At 38.1% G+C, this 22838-nt stretch overlaps 3 protein-coding genes across 3 annotated transcripts; 1 reads left to right on the forward strand and 2 right to left on the reverse strand.

Annotated features, from left to right (window-relative positions):
- Positions 1–838: 838 nt before the first annotated feature.
- On the forward strand, positions 839–9905 carry LOC127793194 (cleavage stimulation factor subunit 50). The gene is made up of 14 exons (XM_052323990.1): positions 839–1140; positions 1702–1785; positions 1880–2007; positions 3339–3411; positions 3539–3622; positions 3705–3791; positions 5025–5095; positions 5247–5298; positions 5407–5464; positions 5930–6030; positions 6171–6325; positions 7066–7174; positions 9436–9492; positions 9580–9905. Exons 1-14 carry the CDS (start codon positions 1024–1026, stop codon positions 9733–9735), a joined length of 1332 nt encoding a protein of 443 aa, XP_052179950.1. The 5' UTR covers positions 839–1023; the 3' UTR covers positions 9736–9905.
- Positions 9906–12305: 2400 nt separating this feature from the next.
- On the reverse strand, positions 12306–14258 carry LOC127792765 (pentatricopeptide repeat-containing protein PNM1, mitochondrial). Its single transcript, XM_052323337.1, has one exon. It carries the CDS (start codon positions 14189–14191, stop codon positions 12614–12616), a length of 1578 nt encoding a protein of 525 aa, XP_052179297.1. The 5' UTR covers positions 14192–14258; the 3' UTR covers positions 12306–12613.
- A 5596-nt stretch (positions 14259–19854) lies between these two features.
- Positions 19855–22616, reverse strand: LOC127792759 (cytochrome P450 78A5). Its single transcript, XM_052323331.1, has 2 exons — positions 21558–22616; positions 19855–20812 (listed from the first exon to the last, which is right to left on the reverse strand). The coding sequence occupies exons 1-2, from the start codon at positions 22533–22535 to the stop codon at positions 20210–20212; spliced, it is 1581 nt and encodes a 526-aa protein (XP_052179291.1). The 5' UTR covers positions 22536–22616; the 3' UTR covers positions 19855–20209.
- Between the last annotated feature and the right edge of the window lie 222 nt (positions 22617–22838).

Consider the following 22838-nt stretch of genomic DNA (forward strand, 5'->3'; position numbering starts at 1 on the left):
GTATTTGCATCAACTACACATGTTCAAGTCAATCTAGACGAATCCAATCATAAAGGGATAATAACTATTCATAATCATAAAAATATTTTTGGATAATATTATCATGTATAATCAAATAAACATGTTAACGAATCACATATTTATAACATAGTCATTTGAAGTCTAGTTCATTACATCTTATTTGGATCCCGTGAATCATAAGCTTGTGTAAGAATATTGTTGGATTATTTAGATTCAATTCAAATAAAAATAGACTTAATTCTATTTTGAATATAAGAGATTAATATCATTTGAATAATTGTCTATAAACAAGTTACTTTTAGTATGAGTGGGTGTCCCGATTCAAAAACTAAAATTGATAATGAGTCATTAGTTTTTGAGAAATACAAGGATTAAGAAATTCGTCATGCAAAAGTTGTGATATTGTCTTGGAATTAAGACTAAATCATATTAAATTTCTGTATGTGACATGGTGATTTCACTCTAAAAATTAAGAAATGTCAAGGCAAAAGGCATGAAAATGCCCCTCAATTTTAGATAAAAGGCCATTTAGTTCCCCCAATTTTTAATTTTAAACCTATTATGTCTCTTAATTCTTAATTTTATAACAATCATATAATAAATATAGTGTCTGAGTTACACATACTATTTTTTCTAAATTCAAAGAAACCCGTGAAAGTATTATTATTTTTTTAACAACATACAAAATAGGTCCAATTGATTTCATAGATTTCAAAAATAACTTGCATGCAAAAATAAAAGTTATGTAAATTCAATATTTTTTTAATAAAAAATCTATATTGTTTTCAAAAAATAATTATTTTGAGCCAAACGGGTCCTTACTCTGTCAATGGCTACCAGCAACAAGAGCAAACTAGCTACAACTGAAACTACTCTCCGATTTGTTCCCTAGAACAGAACTAGGGTTCTCAGACGAACCCGGTTGACATTTTCGCATAATTAAGAGAAAAAGCGAAGAACTTTAGATTTAGAAAGCGTTGGGGTTGTCGGAAATTGTTCGGAATGGAAAGCGGCAATAGTACTGGCAGCAGCTTGGAGCAGACGTTGCAGGACGGGAGGCTGTACCGTCAGGTGAATGCTTTAATCGTTGCTCATCTCCGCGACAACAATCTCAATCAGGTATACGGAAACAAATCAGTTTGGTCTTTTCTTGAATTCGACTTTCTTTTCGTCGCCGTTTGTTTGCTGAGAAACTGTTTGTGGAAAGAACATAGCGGACGAAGAAATTGCACTTGCTTTGGTTTTGTCTCCTTGAATGGTTATTTAGGGTTCACAGTTGATATTGCAATCATAGTGGTGGAAGTGCCATAATTTTCTCGGCACGAGACTTCTTTTTTTTTTTTCCAATTGAACAAGAATGAACCATAAATTGAAATTATACTTAATGGTGGTTGCTTTTGGATTGAACTAATCTTAAACGTAAACTCTGAAACCGCTCCAAGCCTATGTGAAAATAGACATTCTTATATGGTAACTATATACAGTGATTATCCTTCACACGGATATACAATCAATTGTCTAATCAACTGCCAGTGCTCTAAATTATAATATCAATGCATATAACATTATCAGTCGTTTTGAACGTCAATGTTTGCTACCTCAAATTTCTCAGAAATCAAATGGAGTCTTAGTTGTTTTGAAGGTTGAGATTATGAAAGTTTGAAATATTGTGCTCTATAGGCAGCAAGTGCAGTTGCCTCAGCTACAATGACGCCATTGAATGTTGAAGCTCCTCTGAACAAGCTTCTTGAACTGGTCGCTAAGGTTTCTCCATATTTTGTTTATCTTTTTTCTCACTTCTAATTGTTTTCCCTTGACTGGCAAGAGGGACAATATTACAAATCTAAGAAGCTAACAGGGTCTTGCAGTTGAGAAAGATGAGATTTTAAGAGGGGTTCCTTCACCTGCATTGTTTGATTCAGGTGCAGCAATACCCACAGGATATGGTTCAATACCAGCTACTCGCACTGTTGCTGTTGATTTCAGGCATTTTTTTCTTCCCAAATTACAGTTTTAGTTTTTCTCCTCTTATTCTTTGTTGTTAGGCTTGATTCAATTGTTTTACGTCATCCATTAGGGAGCTTGTAAACTATATCAAATGTCCTGTATCTGATGGATGAAGAATTGAGATGGATAAATTTGCTATGAGAACCTTTCTATTCATTATCATCACTTAATAGATGATTTTGGTATGGCACTATTACGGCAAGACATGAAATGTCCATTGGAGACAGCATGTTTTGTGGAGGGTACATTGATCCTTCTACACTACCCTTTCCATACAGGTATAGAATCACTGGTAGAAAATCCATTGCATGCTTCTGATAACAGATCTGTGCTTCTTCTCCCTCTCCCTCCTCTCATTCTCTAGTTGCAGTCTTGCCCATCTACATATTGGTGTTGTGTTTTTACTTGTTTGCTCTTGTTCTTATCATTAAGATGTTCCTCTCATGAAGTGCTAATAAAAAGTCATAGGGTGATAATAGTGCTAATCATTTTAATGATCTTTATTTCTCCATAAAACCTATGTATAAATGCCTATATGCCCGCATTATGTATGTACATATGGTTGTTCTTGCAATTAGGGTGCTGCACAAAACTTATGCTTTCTGGTAGGCTATTACAAAATATGTTTAGAATTCTGTATCTGCACTGACATGTGTAATCTTCTTGTTAACTGCTTCCAGCAGTCCCATGTGTGCTTTTCCCTACTCTCCATATTTGTGCGATAATGGATAATCTGAACTCCTTGATTGCCTTCCTCTACTAAACATTTACAGAGCAGCCATGGAATTGGTAGGAAATAATAATGACTAGACATCCAAGGAGTAGTACGTATTTAGCATACTTAGCGCCACTAGGCTTCTTCCCAACTACTTGGGATTAGCCATTTGGATGTTTTTTTTTTTTCTCTATTTCTCCTCTACCAAGGACTGTAATTTCCATTAAATGACAAAATGCCATGCCTTTTTCTGTTATCCTGAACCAGGTTAGGTATAGCTCTCCTCTATATTGACATTGTTAATTTTATTAACTGGGGCATCTTATGAACTCTAAGCATGCTAGTCTAAAAGAATAATGGTAGAGTGTGACTTTTATTATTCCTTATCTTTTCTGTTTGCCAAATCAATTGTTTCTTGACAAAGTTATTGCATCAGCCTCATTGAACCAGATGTGTTTTTGCTCCAAAATGTTCAGTTCATTGGGTGGTGCTACAATGAAGCCCATGACCTCTCACAGTTGGAAGATTTATAAGGCTGATTATTTTATTTTTTGGAAATTCTTCTATAGACCTAATTAATATTATTTCCAAACAGTGCTGTTCATGATACAAAAGGCTTATCAAAGAGCTTCCGGAAGCATGAGACACGACATGTTTCAGAGCACAAGGTTTGTACTTGTGAGAAGAGACAGGAAAGATGGTGTATACCATTTGTCTGTATACCACTAGCGTGGAGACAATGGAGTTTAGCATACTTTCCCATCTAACTTAGAACTGTTTGATCATAACCTGTAGAATGTTGCCAGATGTGCTAGATTCAGTCCTGATGGAAGGTTTCTTGCAACAGGGAGTGCAGACACATCCATTAAGCTCTTTGAGGTGTTCTTCTCTAGTCATGTGAACAATCTTTTGCTTGATCCAGACTCACTTGAAACTCACAAACTATTATATTCCCCTACAGATAGCAAAAATCAAACAAATGATGCTGCCTGATGCAAGGGATGGTCCTATTCGACCTGTCATACGAACATTTTATGACCATTTACAGGTTAAGCTTTCTTTACACCTCGATAAACAAATTAGCCACACATATGCTAATTGTTCTTATAATGTCCTTGATTTTTCCTTTTTAACACCATAATCAATTAAACCTATTGCGGAGTTCATTATAGTATTAACCTGCTTAAAGAACTTAACCTTTGAGTTTAAGACTCCAGCTGACAGCTGTGCTGTTCATTCAAGTTCATTAATTCTGAATTTACCATAGAGCTTGCTTTTGTTTTCTGAAAGTTTTAACCTGTGAAAGGGGAAACACTTGTTGGAAGATATTTAAAAGTTGCTTCTCTTTTTTTGTGGCGAGTGGGAGTGGAGTAGTTGATTCCCCTAATAACATTTGTCTAAACCTCTGGACTTATTTTACTCTTTTCATCATTTATGATATGCAAGAAACAAGAATTAGTTTATCTGGCCCAACTTCCCTGAATCATATGCCTCAAAGTCCATAAACAGTTGATCTTACAGAAAAATGTCCAACTTTTGTTTGATATGTTTTTGGCATTCTGTTCAAGTCTCAATAGTTTTTACTTTTTGCGTTAGACTGCTTAAGTTTGACACCGTAAAATGGAACTTGGCTAAGCGGCTTTTGATGAATAAAGAATTTTATCTCTTCAAATTGATACTTGAATAATAATATTAAAAATTGATAAATGAATAAATGTAATCTCCCTGGAGTTTGGCATATTCACCTGCTTCTAATTTTCACATAGTGGTTCCCATTTGCTTTAAGCAAATAACTCCTTTTTCTCATTTCATTTTCCTGAAAAGTCCTTTAACTGGAAATGTAATAATTAATTGCTGATATTTAGTTCGGAGATATAAATAGTCTCATGATAAATGGGTCCTACATTTCAAAAGGTGCATTATAAGACATTCTTCAGCCTGCTAAGCAGAACCACCAGTAGGTACTGCATATAAATGCCATTCCCCGCATTCCAGGTTTACTGTATGGTCTCTGACCTATGAAAACAGATGATTAATGGAGATCTTGTCTCTTATAAGTTGCAGTGGCATTTATACTGTTGAAGACAGACTTATACATTCACATGCTCTTCTAATTTAAATGATGATATTGCTTTGCAGCAAGGTTTCTCCTACTTTCTACTTTCGCTTTTGTCAATATGGTGTATCCTTTGACAAAATCTTAACCATTGTGTTTTTATGGACAATTAGATCATATATTGGTATCTGTTCATTGTGTGATGTTCTGCTGATTCTCCTGCAGCCCATAAATGATTTGGATTTTCATCCTCAAAATACTGTGCTGATAACTGGAGCCAAAGATCACACAATAAAGTAAAATTTCAGTTATTTGAGTTCACCTCAGCACTTTATTGTCGTAAAATCTATTATGTTTATCCTGTGTAGATTTTGTACATATTTGTAATTCATTAGACAATTCATTTGTCTTTTTGGTGGACATCTAAAATTTTCATTTCAATTTCAGGTTTTTTGATTTTTCAAAAACAGTAGCAAAAAGAGCTTTCAAAGTTATCCAGGTTTATTTGCCTCTTAATTTTACAGTCTTTCTGGAACATCATTGTTGGATTTGTGATTCGTTATTTCATTATTTATGTATTTATTTACTTATTCATTTGTTATTGCAGGATACTCACAATGTGCGATCTGTATGTTTTCATCCCTCTGGAGAGTTTGTTTTGGCAGGTTTTTATATTCTTTACATTGACCATTCTGAATCACTGTCTGATCAGTTTGAATTAAGGTACTGGGTATCTTTTTGTGATTTACCTAAGTAATGTTAAAGTTGCCTGGAAGTTCTAAATGAGGTGCTAACAAAAGCGACTATGTTTTCAGTTCTTAACACTTCTCAACTTAGACAATACTAATGATACAAAACTACTATCCTAACTAAATAAAATAAAATAAAAATTCCTAAAATTAGTGATTATCTGGTGGGTACTGATAGTGTCATTTGCTTTCTCTGCTGATTTTTTTGGGCATTTTCTAATATTCTCTCTTTTCAGAAAGAATCATATTTGTTTTCATTTTTTATCCATAATATTGTGCCTTGGAAATTTGGTGGAACGTAACTTTTAGTCTTCTTTCAGAAAACCTACATAAATGACACACTCCCTTTTCTAAGAATTATTGGCTGGAAACCATTTGCAGGCACTGATCATCCTGTTGCACACTTGTATGATGTGAATACTTTCCAGTGTTACCTATCAGCAAATGTCCAAGAAATTGGCACTGATGTAGCGATAAATCAGGTATTCTATATTTGCTATCTTTTTCTTTTTTTTTGGGGGGGGGGGGGGGGGGGAGGAGAAATGGTTATTTTCATACTGCAGAAGTGCAGATACCAAGGTCATGAAGGGCCATTTTTTAAATTTTGGTTTGGTATTTGCAGGTGAGATATTCTCCAACTGGTGGCATGTATGTGACAGCTTCTAAAGATGGTGCTATTCGGATCTGGGATGGAGTGACAGCCACTTGTGTACGTCCAATAATTGGTGCCCATGGTACAACAGAGGCCATCAGCGCCCATTTTACAAAGGACCAAAGGTAAACTGTATGCTGGCTCTAAGATGCTTGTCTGTATATGATATCTGATGGTGCTGCTCCTGAAAAGTTGTTTGTATTGTATTATGTTTGATGGTTTGTTATTTCAAGATTTTATTTTAGTTTCAGATTTCTTAATCCGTTCTCTAATTTCTTGAAATTTATAAATGAGGAGTTTCAGATTTATAGGAATTCAAGTTCTAGTAATTTATTTATACTTTATGCTTTCGTTAGTTTTTGAAACATTATATATGCTGTGTTTGCTCGAATGAACCATCAAATTTTGGCAAAATTGAATTTATCTGGATTTTTAATACCCATATATCTGGGCGAGCATATGAACCCGTCTTCTTCCCTTCTTTGCTTCCGACAGGTTCAATGCCAAGTGTTAAATTGCTGTTCTGTGAACATACAGAAAGTGGTAGATTGGGAGGAATTTGAGTTATGACATCTGGCTATGCTGGCCTTTTTGTATGACAAGATTTGTCTTGATAATCAATCTAGTAAATTGTAGCTCATTAACTTTATTTATGTTTTTGATGTCTTTGGATCTTCTGGAAATACCTGTAATTGTATAACACAAGCTATACAAAATGTTAAATTTTCCAAAAGTAGATATTTTGTCTACCTTGTGGTGTAAAGCAGAAACTATGGAAACAAACCACTTAACTTTGATGATGCAACTGGATCTCATGCTTTTGCATGCTGGCTATGTGGCATGACTGACTCGTCAAGTTGCTTAGGTATGTTCTCTCCTCTGGGAAGGACTCTACCGTGAAGCTGTGGGAAGTTGGCACTGGAAGATTGGTCAAACAATATCTTGGAGCTACACATACCGTGTTACGATGTCAGGTACTTTCTGGTTCTAGGTCTTTCTTAAAGAACGTTAGTGGGGCATTTGCAGGTCTATTTTTTTAACCTCGCTTCTACTTCAATCATGTTCACGAACTGAGGCTTCCATGCAGCTGAGGAAATAGATTTAATTAAATTACAGTTTAGAGATGGACAGAGGTCTAGAATTCATGTAGCCAACCATGCATAGTGACAGGGGCGGAGCCAATGTAGGCCCAGTGAGGGCCATGGCCCTCACTGGGCCTTGGCCCGCCATTGAGTTGGCCTGCACTCAGGGGCGGAGCCAATGTAGGCCCAGTGAGGGCCATGGCCCTCACTGGGCCTTGGCCCGCCATTGAGTTGGCCTGCACTCAGGCCCGCTAGAAATTGAAACCCTCTCTCATCCTCAAACAGTTCCTCTCTCGCTCGCCCGCCGCCCACCCCCTCTATCCTTCTCCCTCTCTCTCGCAGAGTCGCTAGCTCTCGCTCGCAGCGACTCGCTGCTGCCCCGTCGGCTTCCACTTTTTGTCTCTCACCCTCACTTGCTCCGGCCTCCCTCCATGCCTGCGTCGGATCTGACGACTCGAACCATCGTTGGGGTCGCCGCTGAGTCGCTCGCCTCGCTCACCCTCCTCGGTCGCTCACTCCCAACCCTCATCGGTCGCTCGCTCGCCGCCTCTGCGAGTCTGCCTCACCCTCGCCGCCGGCTAGGGCCAGCTCCTCCGAGCTGAGGGCTCCGACCCAGCGAGGCGACCCCTCTACGCTGATCAATTTTATCCAAAAAGGTAAATTTTTTTATCTCATTTTTAAAGTTAAATGAATTTAAATTTTGTTCGCTAATGTTTGGTTAATTGATGTTGGGGTTTTGTTTTCGAAAATAAATTTATTAATGTGATGTTAAGATTGATAAATAAGTTTATCAATTGCATAGGTGCATGAAATTTGATATTTTAATTGTTAGATCAGTTGCACAAGTGCATGTAATTTGATATTTTGATTATTGGATCAGTTGCGCAGGCGCACATAATTTGATATTTTAATTGTTGGATCAATTGCACAGGCGTACGTAATTTGATATTCTGATTGTTGGATCAATTGCACAGGCACACATAATATGGATATTGATTAATTACAATTTGCATATTCCCACTTGATAAATTTATGAATTTGTGCATTTTTTAATTATCATTTGTTATATTGAATTTGAAACAGTTATGGATAAATTTTTTAAACGAAAATCTCCGTCGGTTGTAGAAGATATTGATAAGGAAAAATAAAAAAGTGTTACTTTTGATATTACACAACTTCCCACCAATCCTGGACTAAGGATTCCAATTTTGGACTATGATGTTAATATTCGAGATCAATCGAATGGGAGATGAGTGAATGAATGATAGTCTAGTTGTTTATGTTGAGAAAGAGATATTTTTGAAGATTAATAATGAAGTTATTATATAACGTTATCAAAATATGAAACATCACAAAGAATTATTGTAAAGTATTAAATAAATAATGTTAATCTTTAGTATATTTATATTCCTATATTATTTTTTATTTAGTAAGTTGCGCCCTCGCTGGAAATTTTTTCTAGCTCCGCCCCTGCATAGTGACATCAAGACTTGTAATTATTGTTGTAAATTACAGGTTAGAGGCATTTGTAGTACCTCTTGAAACAATCTTTTTTCACGATACTGCAGGTCAGAGTGCAACATTCCAAGAATGTGAAAAATACTTTCTAGTTATAGAAATGCTTGATAGTTCAAATTTATTGCCATGGGAAACAGATGATGATAGGGGTACCTGAAGAACATCAATCTTTCATATATTGTTGGCATGTTTAGTAATGGAGTTTGTCTCAAACGTGTGATTTGGGAAGGATCTCATGTGCTGTAAAGCCAGTAATGGTTACTGAATTTAAGGTTTTCCGGGTGATTTGCTAAAATTGATTCCTGTTCAATTTAGTGAAGGTTATTCACTATGCATTCGCTTTCTTTTGGATATTACCACACCTGGCGAGACAGGCCACTGATCCCACTGCTTGATAACACTAAACCCTTGATTATTAGTAGACTAACAAAGTTGTTGTTTCTAGTAGTAGTCCATATGTATGATTTTCCTTGAATGTGAAACAAAAGTTTTCTTTCAGGTGATTGGATATGTAGTTATATATATGTTTCTTAGAATTGTGAAGGTGAAGAAGCAAACAAACTACTAGAAGATTTGAAACTTTCTTTGTCGAATTGAAATGTAATCAAAATGCCGCCTTACTCTGTTCTCTGCAGGCTGTGTTCAATGATACAGAAGAATTTGTAATATCCATAGATGAGCCCAGCAATGAGGTAATATAGATAGATCATTTAGGCGACTTTGTATATTGGGATAAATGCTTGGCTTGATATATGTTGTTGTTGTGGGTGGATGTGCAGATCGTCGTCTGGGATGCCTTGACAGCAGAAAAAGTGGCACGGTGGCCGTCCAACCACATCGGTGCACCCCGCTGGCTTGAACACTCCCCGACAGAAGCAGCGTTCGTTTCCTGTGGGAACGACAGGTCAGTTCGGTTCTGGAAGGAACTTATTTAGACGCATCCAAAACGAAGCTTGCAAGCCTTGCATCTCTCTCTCTCTCTCAGAGTCCACGCATGCATGCACCATACAACAATTTAGCAGTGGTTTCAACAATTCCTTCCTTGTGGGTTATTATTCTGTGCCTGGATTTGGAACCCCCCCCCCCCGGCCTTATTTGATCAATTTTTCTTAGAACCCAAATCAATCCATCATTTGGAATGTGAAAAAAAGTAAACAAGCTATTGAACCGCTTGGATTGCATCGTTAAATTAGGTTGAATAATAGTTTATTATTATATAAATAAATAACATAATTATTATGTTATTCGTGTCAGATAACATAATAATTACCTAATACGAATAATTTCAGAGAAGGGGCGTGGCCCCATGGGGGTGGCGGGACTCACATACCATCCCTTACTATCTCGCGTCGATATGAGCAACATATCAATATGATAGTTAGAACTTAAAATATAAAATTGAAAAAATTTGTTAAAATAACACTATATTGCAAATTAGTAATTACAAAAAATTGACTTTTCCTTAACCATATTCTTATTACATATCATCATTATAAATATCTTCATTGTGTTGCATTTTTATTTTGAATAGAGTTTGAATCAACAAATTTTAACATAATTCTATGAGTGGCGTTTAATTTCTTTTAAAATTTTAAATTATTTTATTTTTAACATTCAAAAGAATTAAAAATTCCCAGTTCAATTGAGCATATTTTTCCAACTGAATCGATTCTCAATGTTTTCTTATTGAACTCTTTGGTTGAGACGAGTTTTCTTGGGCATATAAGTGACAAATTAGGCAAATTTTAGAGTATCTAGCGACACTACAATAGTCATGTCATGTAGGAAGGAAGGTTTTGAATGTGTTATTTAAATCAAATCATTATTTATTTTTTAAATTATAACTAAATCTTTACATATTTAAAATTATATAACTCGTAGGTTAGTGGTTTGGATGGTTTGGGTAATTTTAATTATAACATTAACAACAACTAATAAGAAAGATATTAAACATATCAACAATAATGATATTTTAATTATTTCAAAGGTTAAAATTTCAAATTATTAAGCCAATTATGGTGGATTTGCTAATTTACTTAATAACCAACTAAAATTTATAATTTTATGACAAAATAAAAAATTTAAATTATTAAAAACAATTTTTTTGCCAGGTTGATTTGATAGTTCACTAAAATTCAAAACTCAAATTAAATTATTATAGATAATTTTTAAAATTAACAAATTATAACTATTTTTTTTGGTGATTTGACAATTTAAGCGATTTATTTAATTTTTTCATGTCACTCTTATCTTTTTGCATTTACACTGCATTGCCTTTTTAAGTTATAGCAAGAGTCCAAGGTATCAATAATTGGACACCCTAGAAGTCCCCGACAAGGTAAGTTCACTTTACCCTGTGCAAATCAACGTGGGGTAGCTTCCAGATCTGGTACTGGTGGCTTGATTTTCCTTTTCAGTTCCGAATCTCATTCGAAGACATATTTTGTTGCAGAACAGAACAGAACAGAGTCATGTTGACCAGACCAATGGTCACACATCCTATCCTAATCAAAAGCTATTCCGGTCGGTTCTTTACTTGATGAAGTGTATCTTCGGGCTGGTCAACAATATCTCCATTTATTTATTTATTTTTCAAGAAATTCAAACTTCACAAGAATTATCAATCTTCAAGGACTTGCTACTGCCTCAATTAACATAGAATACTAACATTTGTACATTATTCTTCATTCCATTGATTGGGCTACACCAGATTAATCAAGCCACGATATAGCCCAGCCAAGGAAAACTTGGGTTTCAGAAGAAATTTAAATGAGCTCAGTGAACCTAAGGTTTTGCCCAAGCTCAGTGATTCTGTGTTCTAAGTTTGGCCTTTCACTGTGCCAGGCAACCTAATCTTTGGTTAGAGCTGACAGATATGTGCTCACTGCACCAATTAATATCTCCACTACAACACCGTATCAAACCTTATCCCCACTGCACCAGTTAATATACATTACTCTTGCCAAATTCCAGCATTCAGACATCAACGGGTACAGAAAGAACATTTTTTAGAGGTGTACAAGCTCCTCCCTCCATAACAACTCACCACCTTAATAATATAGTTTACTTTCACTTAAATGTTGACCATGAAAATAAAATAAAACAAACGTTCACTTAAATGTTCTTGACGGACTAGTATCATCGTGTTAATAAAGTTGAAAGACTAAAGAATGAACTTCCCTTAAACTAACTTCAGCCCAAAAAAAAGATTTCCTGGATTTCCAAGTAATAAAGTATGCTTTTGAAACCAAGCACAACCATCAGTCCGGATTAATCCAGTTCAACTATATGCAATTTAAACTAATAATAGCCAGGTGATTTAAAGATGCAATTATTAGTACATTTCACAACCATATTCAAGTATTAATCAAAACGCCTTACAAATTCACGATTATGCACCGGGATGATACAGACAACAGTTAAAGACTAAAAGAAAACAACAATAGAGAGAAACGGCCAAACACATAACAAAAACAATAAGTGGTGAGCAAAAGAGATAATAAGATTGGCAGGAGGACCTCCAGCTTTCATTTAAGCTGTAAGTAATTCAACTACAGGATAGCAGTAGTTTCTAAGCTCTATGAATCAAGACACAGGCTCCCAAGAGCTTCGTCTTGCTGCAAGAGAACTGCAGATATTCATGCTGGACGTAACAAAGTATGAACCGATATTCTATATTGAACTAAAGTTTATTTCTAAGAAAATCAAGAAGTATAACTTAAACCAAACTCATCAAAACAAATGAGATCAAAGTTCTACAATGGACCTGTCACTTGATAATTGCAATAACATATTGGCAAAATTTGGGAAAGATCAAAAGGCCCTCCGCGTCATTCTTTTTGGTTTCTTTACGAAACTTAATCGAATTTGTTTGAGCCGTCTCCTCTTCCTTGCCATTTTCTCAGGCAATGTTTCTCGTTTCTTCTCTTTCTTCAAAACCGTAGGTTTCTTGTTAAATCTGGGGTCCAGCTTATAGGCCTTAGGGGCTACTGGTACCCCTCTGCTTTCAGCTTCCTTGTAAAGAGCATTTGCTTTATCTACACGTCCATGAGCAACCAACTTACCAATCAACAAGTCATATGTTTTGATCCCAGGATTACAGCTATCCTCCTTCATCTTACCGAAAATACTCATGGCGTGGTCAATCCTCTCAATTCCACACAAAATCTTAAGAAACTCATAATATGCCTTCTTATCAAGAGCTTCACCAAACCCTGCAGAATTCATCCGATCAATCATCTCATCTCCTTCACCAGTCCTTGCCGCCTGATACAGACTCCTTATTAGAACAAGAAATGTGGTCTCATTTGGAAAACATCCCCACTCCCCCATTCGGTGAAACAAGTTCATTGCATCAGTGGTTTTACGAATCTTACACAAATTAGTAATCAACACGTTGAATGTCTCCACATTGCGTGGAACACCAGCAACATCCATATCCACCAACACCTGCTCGGCTTCTAATTGAAGCCGAAACGGGTCCTTTTTCCTACAAAGCTTACAAGCACAATCAAGAATGGCATTATAGGCTACAGTACCTATCTCAAATCCCCCACGGTACATCTCGCCGGCCAGCCTCCTGGCCTCGTCAAGCTTTCCATCAACACACCACCCCTTAATTAACACATCACATATATATTCATCAGGAAAGAACTCGTTCGCCCAAGCCTTCACCATTTTCTCCGCATAACTAGCAAAGCCATGCTCGCACAATTTAGTAACAATCAAGTTTAGAGACTCACGGTTCCGAGTATAGCCATAATCTTTCTCCATTCCGTCGAAGAAGGATACCGCTTGCGTCGGCCGGCCGGCACGGACAAGCCGGTCCACGGACGACTCGAGAGTTTTCTCCCCGGCCACGCCACGGCCGTCCACGAGGACCTCGTGGATCGCCTTGAAATCCTTCCGGCGACCGAAGTAGTCCACGAAGTGCGAGAACGTCTCGTCGGAAGGCTTGAAATCGGGCCTGGTCAGGATCCATTTGTGAAACCCTATGACTGTACGGCCGGCGTCGGGGGAGGAATTTAGGGTTTGGCGGATTAGGGACGCGCTCGGAGTGATGTGAGAGAAGTTAAGGTCTAGGCGTTGAGTGATGGAGAGAGAATCTGAATCTGAGTCCTTCACAAGCTCGGACGAGAGAGACTGGACGATCTCTGGTTCTGCATCCGCAATGGAGGCGGACGATAAGAGTCTGGAGAGGGAGAGAGAGAAGGATGGTGTGGGAAAGTGGTGGCGGTGGAGTGGCGGCGGCGGACAGAGAAATGGCGGTTTGGAGAGAGAGAGGTGGCTGCCAGGTCGTGGCAGTGACGGTTGAGAGGAAGAAAAGCGGCGGAGGAGGAGGACGCGCCCCAGCTGCTGCGGCGAGGGCAATGGCGTCGATGGTCTCCGCATTTTCAAAGAGAGAGGAGCGTTCACTGGTTCTGTTTCGCCATGAAAGTCATTCACCGGTAAACCCTAGACGGGGCAGTGTTATGGTGTGACGCGGCTCTTTTGTAACTAAGCTACGCTCATCTCGTAAGCCGTCCGATTACTAGAGATCTAGAGATGTGAAAGTGAAACGAAACGGGACGACCCAACACAGCCCAATAAAAACGGTGTTGGGCTGTTCTGGGTATGGGCCTTACGGCCTATGACCCAACACAATATCTAGTCTAGTCAGGTAAAAGCATATAAATATTTTTTAAAATTCTATTATAATTATAAATGATAACTCTTCAGTAATATATATATATATATGTTTTCATACAAAAATAACAAAAGAAAATAGTGCACATAGCCATCAGAAGTCTGATCTAAGTTATCTTATAGATACAATGAAGAAAATAAAGCTTAGGCTAATGAAAAATAATAAATGTTAATATTAGTTTTTATTTTCATCCTAAAACAATGAAAACAAAAACTGAAAACTTCCCACCAAACGAACAAACCGATGTCGGGTTTGAGCTGTGAAAATATTTTTTTTATAAAATAAGAATGAAGTTAAAAGTAAAAAAAATAAAAATATTCCCTTTAACTCTTATATATATCAAATCTTCCATTCACATGCATGTGTTGTAAACTACAGTATAAACAATGAAAGCTAGTGATTGCTTCAAACCATTCAAATTGAATGTTTGATTTGGGTCTATACATTTTTCCATTTAACATTTTTGGTTTTTGACAAGAAAAATAATCCAACTTGAGTATCAAAATTCACTCATCTTCTTTCTAAGTCTTAATTAACAAGATTTCATGCAGCAAATGCTCTCTATGGTTGGTTGGTTGGTTGAAACTCAAAATTCTCATTTTATGATGAATGTATATTAATTAGGGAAGAAATCAATCTTAAAGTCAAGAACTCTCATTGGTCCTTATAATTTTGCATTTGGCATTTTGGGCTCCCAGGAGCTATTTCAATTTTTTTATGATTCAAATTCAGTATCGAAGAGAAGATATGCTTTTGGGGTATTTCTTTACCTTTTAAATTATTCGTTTAATTTTATTAAGTCACACCAATAAAAGATAAAGCAATCGCATGCATAATGTAACTTTTTAGAAAATGTTAACGGTATTAACATGGTCCAAGATCATGCATTAACATGTGGACGAGAAATAACTTAACTTTAGTAAGTTGACAAGGTATTCACACGAACAATAAATGAATAGTAACGGTATTAGGAATCTGATTTGGTGGGGCCCACAAAACACACCTAGTGTCAATGTTGTAGAAAAGGAATAGTAACGGTATTGGCAATCTAATGGGTAAATTCCCAAATAGTTCAAAGCCACGATAACAAATTCTTGGCATTATCTTAACCCTAATCATTCTAAGTCCAAAGGATCAAGATGCAGTTAGCTAATCCCAACTTCCCAATCCCAAGTTATCTAAGGCTCTTCCTTCATTCCTTGTGCAGTCTCTCTCTTCTTGGTTGCAGGTCAATCTTAGCTCCGACCAGAATCCCTTGCGACGTCTACATGTCATCAGGATGCTAGTGCTACACAAACAGAGAAAAGTTGCATAATTTTTCTAGTAGTGAAATTGGATCACATCAGCTCGAAATAACTAAACCCCGGTTGATGTCTTCAGAAATGTCACCCACACTTTCACATACCATTGTGTTTAATTAGAAATGAAATTAGTGTATAAACTCTACTAGTGTAAGCAATTTCCATAAAAAAAAAAAAAAAAGAAGCTAACTGAGAAGTGTGGATAAAGAATGTTCCAAAAGAAATGCAATTATAAGCACTAATCACAGAGCATGATCTATGTATGATGATCGGCTTCCATAAAAAAGCTGCAAAGCTTCTGTAATCTTATGACAGATTAAATTAATAACTATTTTAATCTGGAGGATATAATGACTGTATTATATGGCTAGAACATAGGGTCATTAATTAATACGGTAACAACATGAATCTTGGCCTGAGAAAACATCATTCTATCCATATGGAAACGGAACAAAGCACACACATGAAGGCTTCTTACCATCATGAACTGAAGATCAAAGTTAGACATTTCGCAGGTTGCTTAATTATGGCCTTTTGATTATTAGGATTGCATCATGAAATAATTATTGAAGTTTTAGAGAGCTAGCTAGACACTAAGGTTTCAAGAAAAGCCTCAGAATCAAATGCACAGACTAGCTATTAATTAGTTGCAGTATAACAATGGCTTGAGCCCGCATGTTCCCACAAGGGAATCGCGTGCAGCATCGCGCTTTGGCTAATCATGCTCTTGTCATTATCATCATCATTATTACTATGAATACTTGTCGCGATCATGATGACGATCACAACAGGATCAAATTTATAGAGCATAAAGTTATTTAAGCAAGTGAGATGTGGACCTGTTCATAGGGAGCAGCTTTACCATCATCTTCCAGCCAGTTTTTATTGATTTCAGTACTTGTTCTAGCAAGCTCTCATGAAAGATGCTAAGACCATTTTTTATGTGACACGTCACTCACAAATGGGCCACCAAAAGCATATATATGAACTGATCAGTACTTTGCTGCAGCCAGCAAAATCTTCGCTGCAATGATGCTTTCAAGACCAGTAGTTTTCATGATTTAAGGCTTGTGGCTGGTTTTAGCCAAAGCAGTACTATTGCTGGAGAAGCATCCAACAACGGAATATGATGATCACTCTTTAACTAGGAACACTGCTCTTGGCACAATTCTTCTTCCTCAGATGCTTTATTAAATTTTCCAATTTCAGAACCCTAGAGGGGCTATGAACTTTTGCAGATTGGCTCCTGTTTGTGATTGATTTCTTTATTGTAACTTGGCTGCAAATTAAAATCATAGCGCTTCCTCATGCCCAGAATGATTCTCATTCTCATGTGGGCTGATGATGAGGCGCCTCATGAATCGACAGAATTAAACAACACTAGCTAGATGTACTGCTAGCTTAACATTGTTCTTTATGCTTTTTATTAGTATCAGATTTCTGTGGGCTTTAATTTGCCCGGGTTTCGGTTATTAATTAATTTTGTGGTAAAAGGGAGATTGCTTTAGTTGCCAACCAAGAACTTATTCTCTCTTCTGTGTTCCATGTCGATGAATAATCTTCTGCTTTTTGGTTGCAAGCCAGATGAAAATTCAGCTTATTCAAGCTGAAGAAGATGACAAAGGGAAAAGGAATGAGGATTAATAATCATTAGGACACTGAAGGCAAAGGAGAAGAAAACAACTGGGAAGCTGCAGAAGGAGGTGGTGGGTGGTGGTGGTTCTTCTGTTCTTTTAAATAATTGTAGCAATGAAAATGATTGGATTCACATAAAGAAAGAGAATCAATGATGAGTTGCAGCTTGGAAGGCACTGATCAGTTAACAACACATACCCCCTTTCACCTATATGGTCTCTTTCTTTCTGGCACACCCCAATTGCGAGCCATATATATCCATGTCACTAGAAAGAATAAGGGATTTCCCGGCGTTTGTTTTGCCATTTATGGAATTTCCGGCGTTTGTAAAGTAGATGCTACAATTAGCAATGCCGGTGATTAATGATGCACCTCCAAAGAGTTAACACAACCCCACACATAAGGGTTGGAATATATGATTCTACTGCTAAAAGTCCTATGAGGAGGACATACTTAATTGAACTGGTTTCTAAATTTTACAAAAACAAAAGAAAAAGTTACAGTCGCGAATTGTTTACTGATATGGAAAAATCTATACTTAATTAGACGATAAGCAAACTAAGAAGTCAGTAAAAATTCCAGATTTCACAATAATCCATGCTCATCTTTGTTCTTGTCGACTAAATCAGTATATATTAGTCCCTTGTTGAATGATGCCACATTACATGGATAAACTTTTTGCATACTTATTAAGCTACTCATGCTAATGAACCTTCACCCTGCTCCGCGATTAATTAAATCTGTTAAAAGAAAGGTTAGGTTGTGCAAGTTTGTAGAGATTATTTTACCCTAAATAACTGGGATTTCATGTTAATAACAATTCTGCTATAGAAAATGAAAACAAGGAAGTTGGGTAATTAAGCACAAAAATTACTAATTAGAAAAGATCACTGTATTCACTACTAATCATCAGGAAAGAAAAGGAAAAAGAAAGAGAAAATCAGGCGAGAAAGCACTGCCTTCTTGCTTGCTAGTTGCAAATATATTCCACTTGAATGTGAAGATTAAAATCAAAGTTCCCTGATAGTATTCGGAGATGCAATGATCTGATTGGGTGGTCAAAGGAATAATCCTCTTCCGTGACCAACCTAAGTTCTATCTGCAAATAAAAAATCATTCAGGAACAAAAGAGGCTGCAACATTAAGTAGATTAATGGCATTAACTGTGCAACAATTCTCCCTCAAATAGTTTAATTTTGGTGCACACTTTGATATCCACTGAAATCTAACTGAGATCTCAAAACTAATCTCTGTGAACAAAAAGATTTGATTCGTCCAGACATCTCGCTTTACATGTAGTTAAGAACATAAAAACAAGTGGGAATCAAAATGGAACAATGCTGCAAGGATATAAACAAATGGATACTTTCATTTTCATTGCATTATTTGACAAACATATGTGTGCCCAAGCGTACGGATATGCTGTTGGCTAAGAGAATTTACTACCCACGAGAGATGGGTACCACAGAATTTTTCATGTCTACTGAAATCTGAGAGGGAGAGAGAGAGGGAGGAATATATAGAGACGGGGGAGATTGAGAATCAGGGGAAAGAGAACCAAAGCAAGTTGCAATGATAGGGATAAAGAAGTTATAAATAAATGATAATTTGGATATTCAAATCCTAAATGCATCTTTCTTTATGGGTTGGAAAAGGAGAGAAGCTTTTCACAAGCACTTCGGCAGAAATATATTCTTCCTGAGGATTTGGATCCCTCTCAAAAGAGACCAGCCATATCATTGATTTGGCTTTGGTTCTTATTCCCCAATCATTTTAAATTTTCTGTGTACTGTAAAGATGATCAATTTAGAGAGAGAGGAGAGGAAAGGAAAATTCTCTACACTGGGGATAGGAGCCTTAACTAAGGAATCTTTTTGTGTTGTATGTAAACATAAGCAACAAGGTTTCATTTCTTTCACATTCAAAAAGGCTGTGTAGGGTGGGATAAAGATGCACAAAGCTTGAAAGAATAAAGATAAAAGCGAAAGAAAGCACCAGCAGGGTTTAAAAATGAGATGCCTGGAGATGGATGATATTGTGCATGTGTGCGCATTACAATAATCCCATCTACCGCGTGTTTGTGAATTATAAATTCACGGTCATATTCTATAGAACCATTATATTATAATATTTTTTACGATATCGTGTCTAAGAATTAGTTGATTTGATCCAACAAAGAACAACAAACATTATTATGATTTAACCTTTGAGCGGAGGATGGGAAGACTAAGTCAACTTCATCATTTCATGGTTCTGATCGTGCAACAAGAGAGAACTAAGGCACAAGTTCGAAGTAGGATCTCCATTGTTTCAAAACAGATGCAATCAAGTAAAAAGACAGAACTGAGAGAGAGCCCAATGATCATGACACAAGTTCAAAGTAGGATCTCCATTGTTTCAAAACAGATGCAATCAAGTAAAAAGATAGAACTGAGAGAGCCCAGTGATCATAACATTAGCCTTTCAAAGGGACAGAAATGTAAGGCAACCATACACTTTTAAACTACGATTGCTATAGATATAAGTCGGAATAAAAGCTGTGTACATGCAAGAGAGTTTCAAAGCTCAAATAAACCAACCCCTCCCAAACAAACCGAAAATTACAAAATAACCACAGCTTTTCTAAACCCTTTGCCAGCACCCACATAATTTCCATTCAGCAACTAAAAACCTAGGAACAACTAAGAGGCAGCACCGGTTCACTACTAGAAACACAATTGATCATCCATATAAAGAGATTTCAAAATCATGGATTAGATCAAATTGGCAGATCAGATTCTAGACTGTTCAGGCAGCGCGCGCAACAGCTTTGCAGACCAACGGATGCTTCATCTCCATGGAGAGCTTGAGCACCTCGGAGAGGTCCACCCCTCCGTCAGCAGCCACCCACTTGAAGCTCTGGAGCAGCTGAGCCAGCCACAGCTGCACAGTGGCCAACCCCAAGGCCTTCCCGGGGCAGACCCTCCTTCCTGAACCGAACGGAGCCAACTTCAGATCCGACCCCATTATTGCAATCTCCTCCTCCACGAACCTCTCTGGATCGAACTTGTCAGCCATGGGCCAGATACGCTCATCGTGGGTTATAGCCCACATGTTCACCATGGCAGTGGTGCCGGCTGGAATGAGGTGCCCGCCAACATGAGTGTCATGGATAGCAAGCCTTGCCCAGGACAGCAATGGACCAGGAGGATGGATCCTCAAAGTTTCCTTCACAATAGCTTGAAGATACGGGAGGTTTGGCAGGTCAGAATCACACACTGTTCTGGCTTTCCCAACCACAGTATCAATTTCAGCCTGAGCCTTCGCTTGGATATCTGGGTGCAAAACCATTCTGGCAATGATCCATTGCAAAAGAATTGCAACTGTATCAGTTCCCCGGAAGATCATTTCCTGAGATAAAATGGAAAATTTGTTAACATTATCACATAGGAGAAGATAATTTCCAATAGAACAAAAAGAACTTTCTTTCCACAGGCATCAAGTGAAAAACAAGAAAAGCAAGAGACAAGGAAAGGAATACAAATCCCGTCTTCATCAGTCCAAATCAAACAGGCAAAAAAGGAGGGAAAATTATTCAGATTCTCCATATCTATAGTTGCCCAAAAAAGAGAATGAAACAGATTTGCACTTAGTATACGCTTATAATACCCATACAAAATGAGAAAAAAGAAAACATAAAAAGGACATACATGCAATAGAAATGCAGCAAACAGTCATACAATCACAAACCACGAACAAAAATCATATAAAAATAAACAGACTAAGAAACTAGAGCACAAAACCTCAATGATACCAGTATAAGAAAAAGGGCCCACCTAATTCACAACAGATATTAACAAAGAGAATAAACAAAAGGAAAGTGGTTTCTTGAATGTTTCTGCAAGGTTGAAATGAAGAGGGAAATAACCCCATGTTGGCCAGGTGGCAAGGCTCTATAGTGGCCTCTTATGCCAGTGGGGAAATATCACTACCGAACCAGGCTCAAACACAGACTTCCATCTGCTTAGCTGCTGCATGTTGTGTGTGAACTATTGAGCCGGTGAGTTTATCAAGTGCACGCCCAAGGAGGTACTGGTTGCAGACAGGAAAGATAAACAAAGAAAAAACAAAAAGAGAACAGACTGAAGAAAAATACCCATAAAACGGCTATCATGTCAGAATCGCTGAGCTTGTTCTCATTCTCCATTCCAAGCAACACATCAACAAAATCGCCAGAACTCTCGTCGACTACTCCACCATTCTCAGAGATCTTCGACCTATGTTCCGATATGATCCTTCCAACAAAGACATTGACCCTCGCGACGAGCTTTCTGCACCTCTTTCTCACGCCCTGCAAATCCAACCAGCCAAGAAGCGGAAAATGGTCGCCCCAGTTGAATATCCCCAGCAAATCATATCCCTCGCTCACCAAACCCTCGAGCTCAGCGCCATCGCCGCCATTGTCACAAAACTCGTATGACCGTCCGAAAACGCTCATCATCACATTGTTCAACGATCCAAAATGTAAAACTCGCTTCACCTCAACGACGCCGTTTTTCTCCATCAAGTCCTTGACCTGAGCCGTCATTTGGAGTCCGATTCTCCGCCGGAACTCGCCGAAACCAGCGATGCGCTTCGGGCTGAACATGTGAGTCGCCGATATCCGCCTCAGGTTCCGCCAGTACTCGCCGTACGGCGCGAAGCCCATGGCCCGGTGAAAAAGAAGCTCGTAAGCCGACTCCTTCACCGGACGGTCGGCAAACGCCGAGCTTCCGAGAAGCTCCCTGGCCGTATCCGGATGACTCGAGATCACGAACCGCGTAAACCCTACCGAAAACGCCATTAACGGAACAGCCTCGAACCTCGTCGCAAGCTTGGCGAGAACTCGGTGAGTAAAAGATCCAGTGAAAGCAAACACGAGCCCCAAAAGAGGCACGCCGGACGGCCCCGGAATGGCGAGCCCAGGCGCAACCCTAAATCGGGCCTTGGACAAAGCCCACGCCAGGCCGCCGGGTGCAAGCCAGAATCCGAAAACTGCCGCGAAGAGAACGAAACAGAGGACAATCTCGGCGCTGAGCACCGAGGAGGAGTTACCGATCAGAGGATCAAACGCAGCGCAGGATTCCGACGACATTTCTGGTTGAGAGAGAGGTTTCTGGTTAGGGGGGTTGGTTCGAAAGGAACGAAACCAGAACGATGAAGAGGTGGTGAGACGAAGAGTGTGAAGAAGCGGTTTAAATAGGGAGTTGGTATGGGCCCCACTCGTGAATAAATAAAAAAAGAAATTAACGAGTGTATGTGAGTGGGGGCTACTTTCACGTTTCTCACCCTTCTCCGCCCACCGGGTTGAACCCTATAATAAAACGCGGGCGCCATTCTCACGGGCACACGTAACTCATGAAAACCACAATTATTATTTGGGCTATTATACAATTGG

The sequence above is a fragment of the Diospyros lotus genome, unplaced genomic scaffold (genome assembly GCF_014633365.1).
Source record: "Diospyros lotus cultivar Yz01 unplaced genomic scaffold, ASM1463336v1 superscaf1, whole genome shotgun sequence".
Taxonomy (NCBI): domain Eukaryota; kingdom Viridiplantae; phylum Streptophyta; class Magnoliopsida; order Ericales; family Ebenaceae; genus Diospyros; species Diospyros lotus.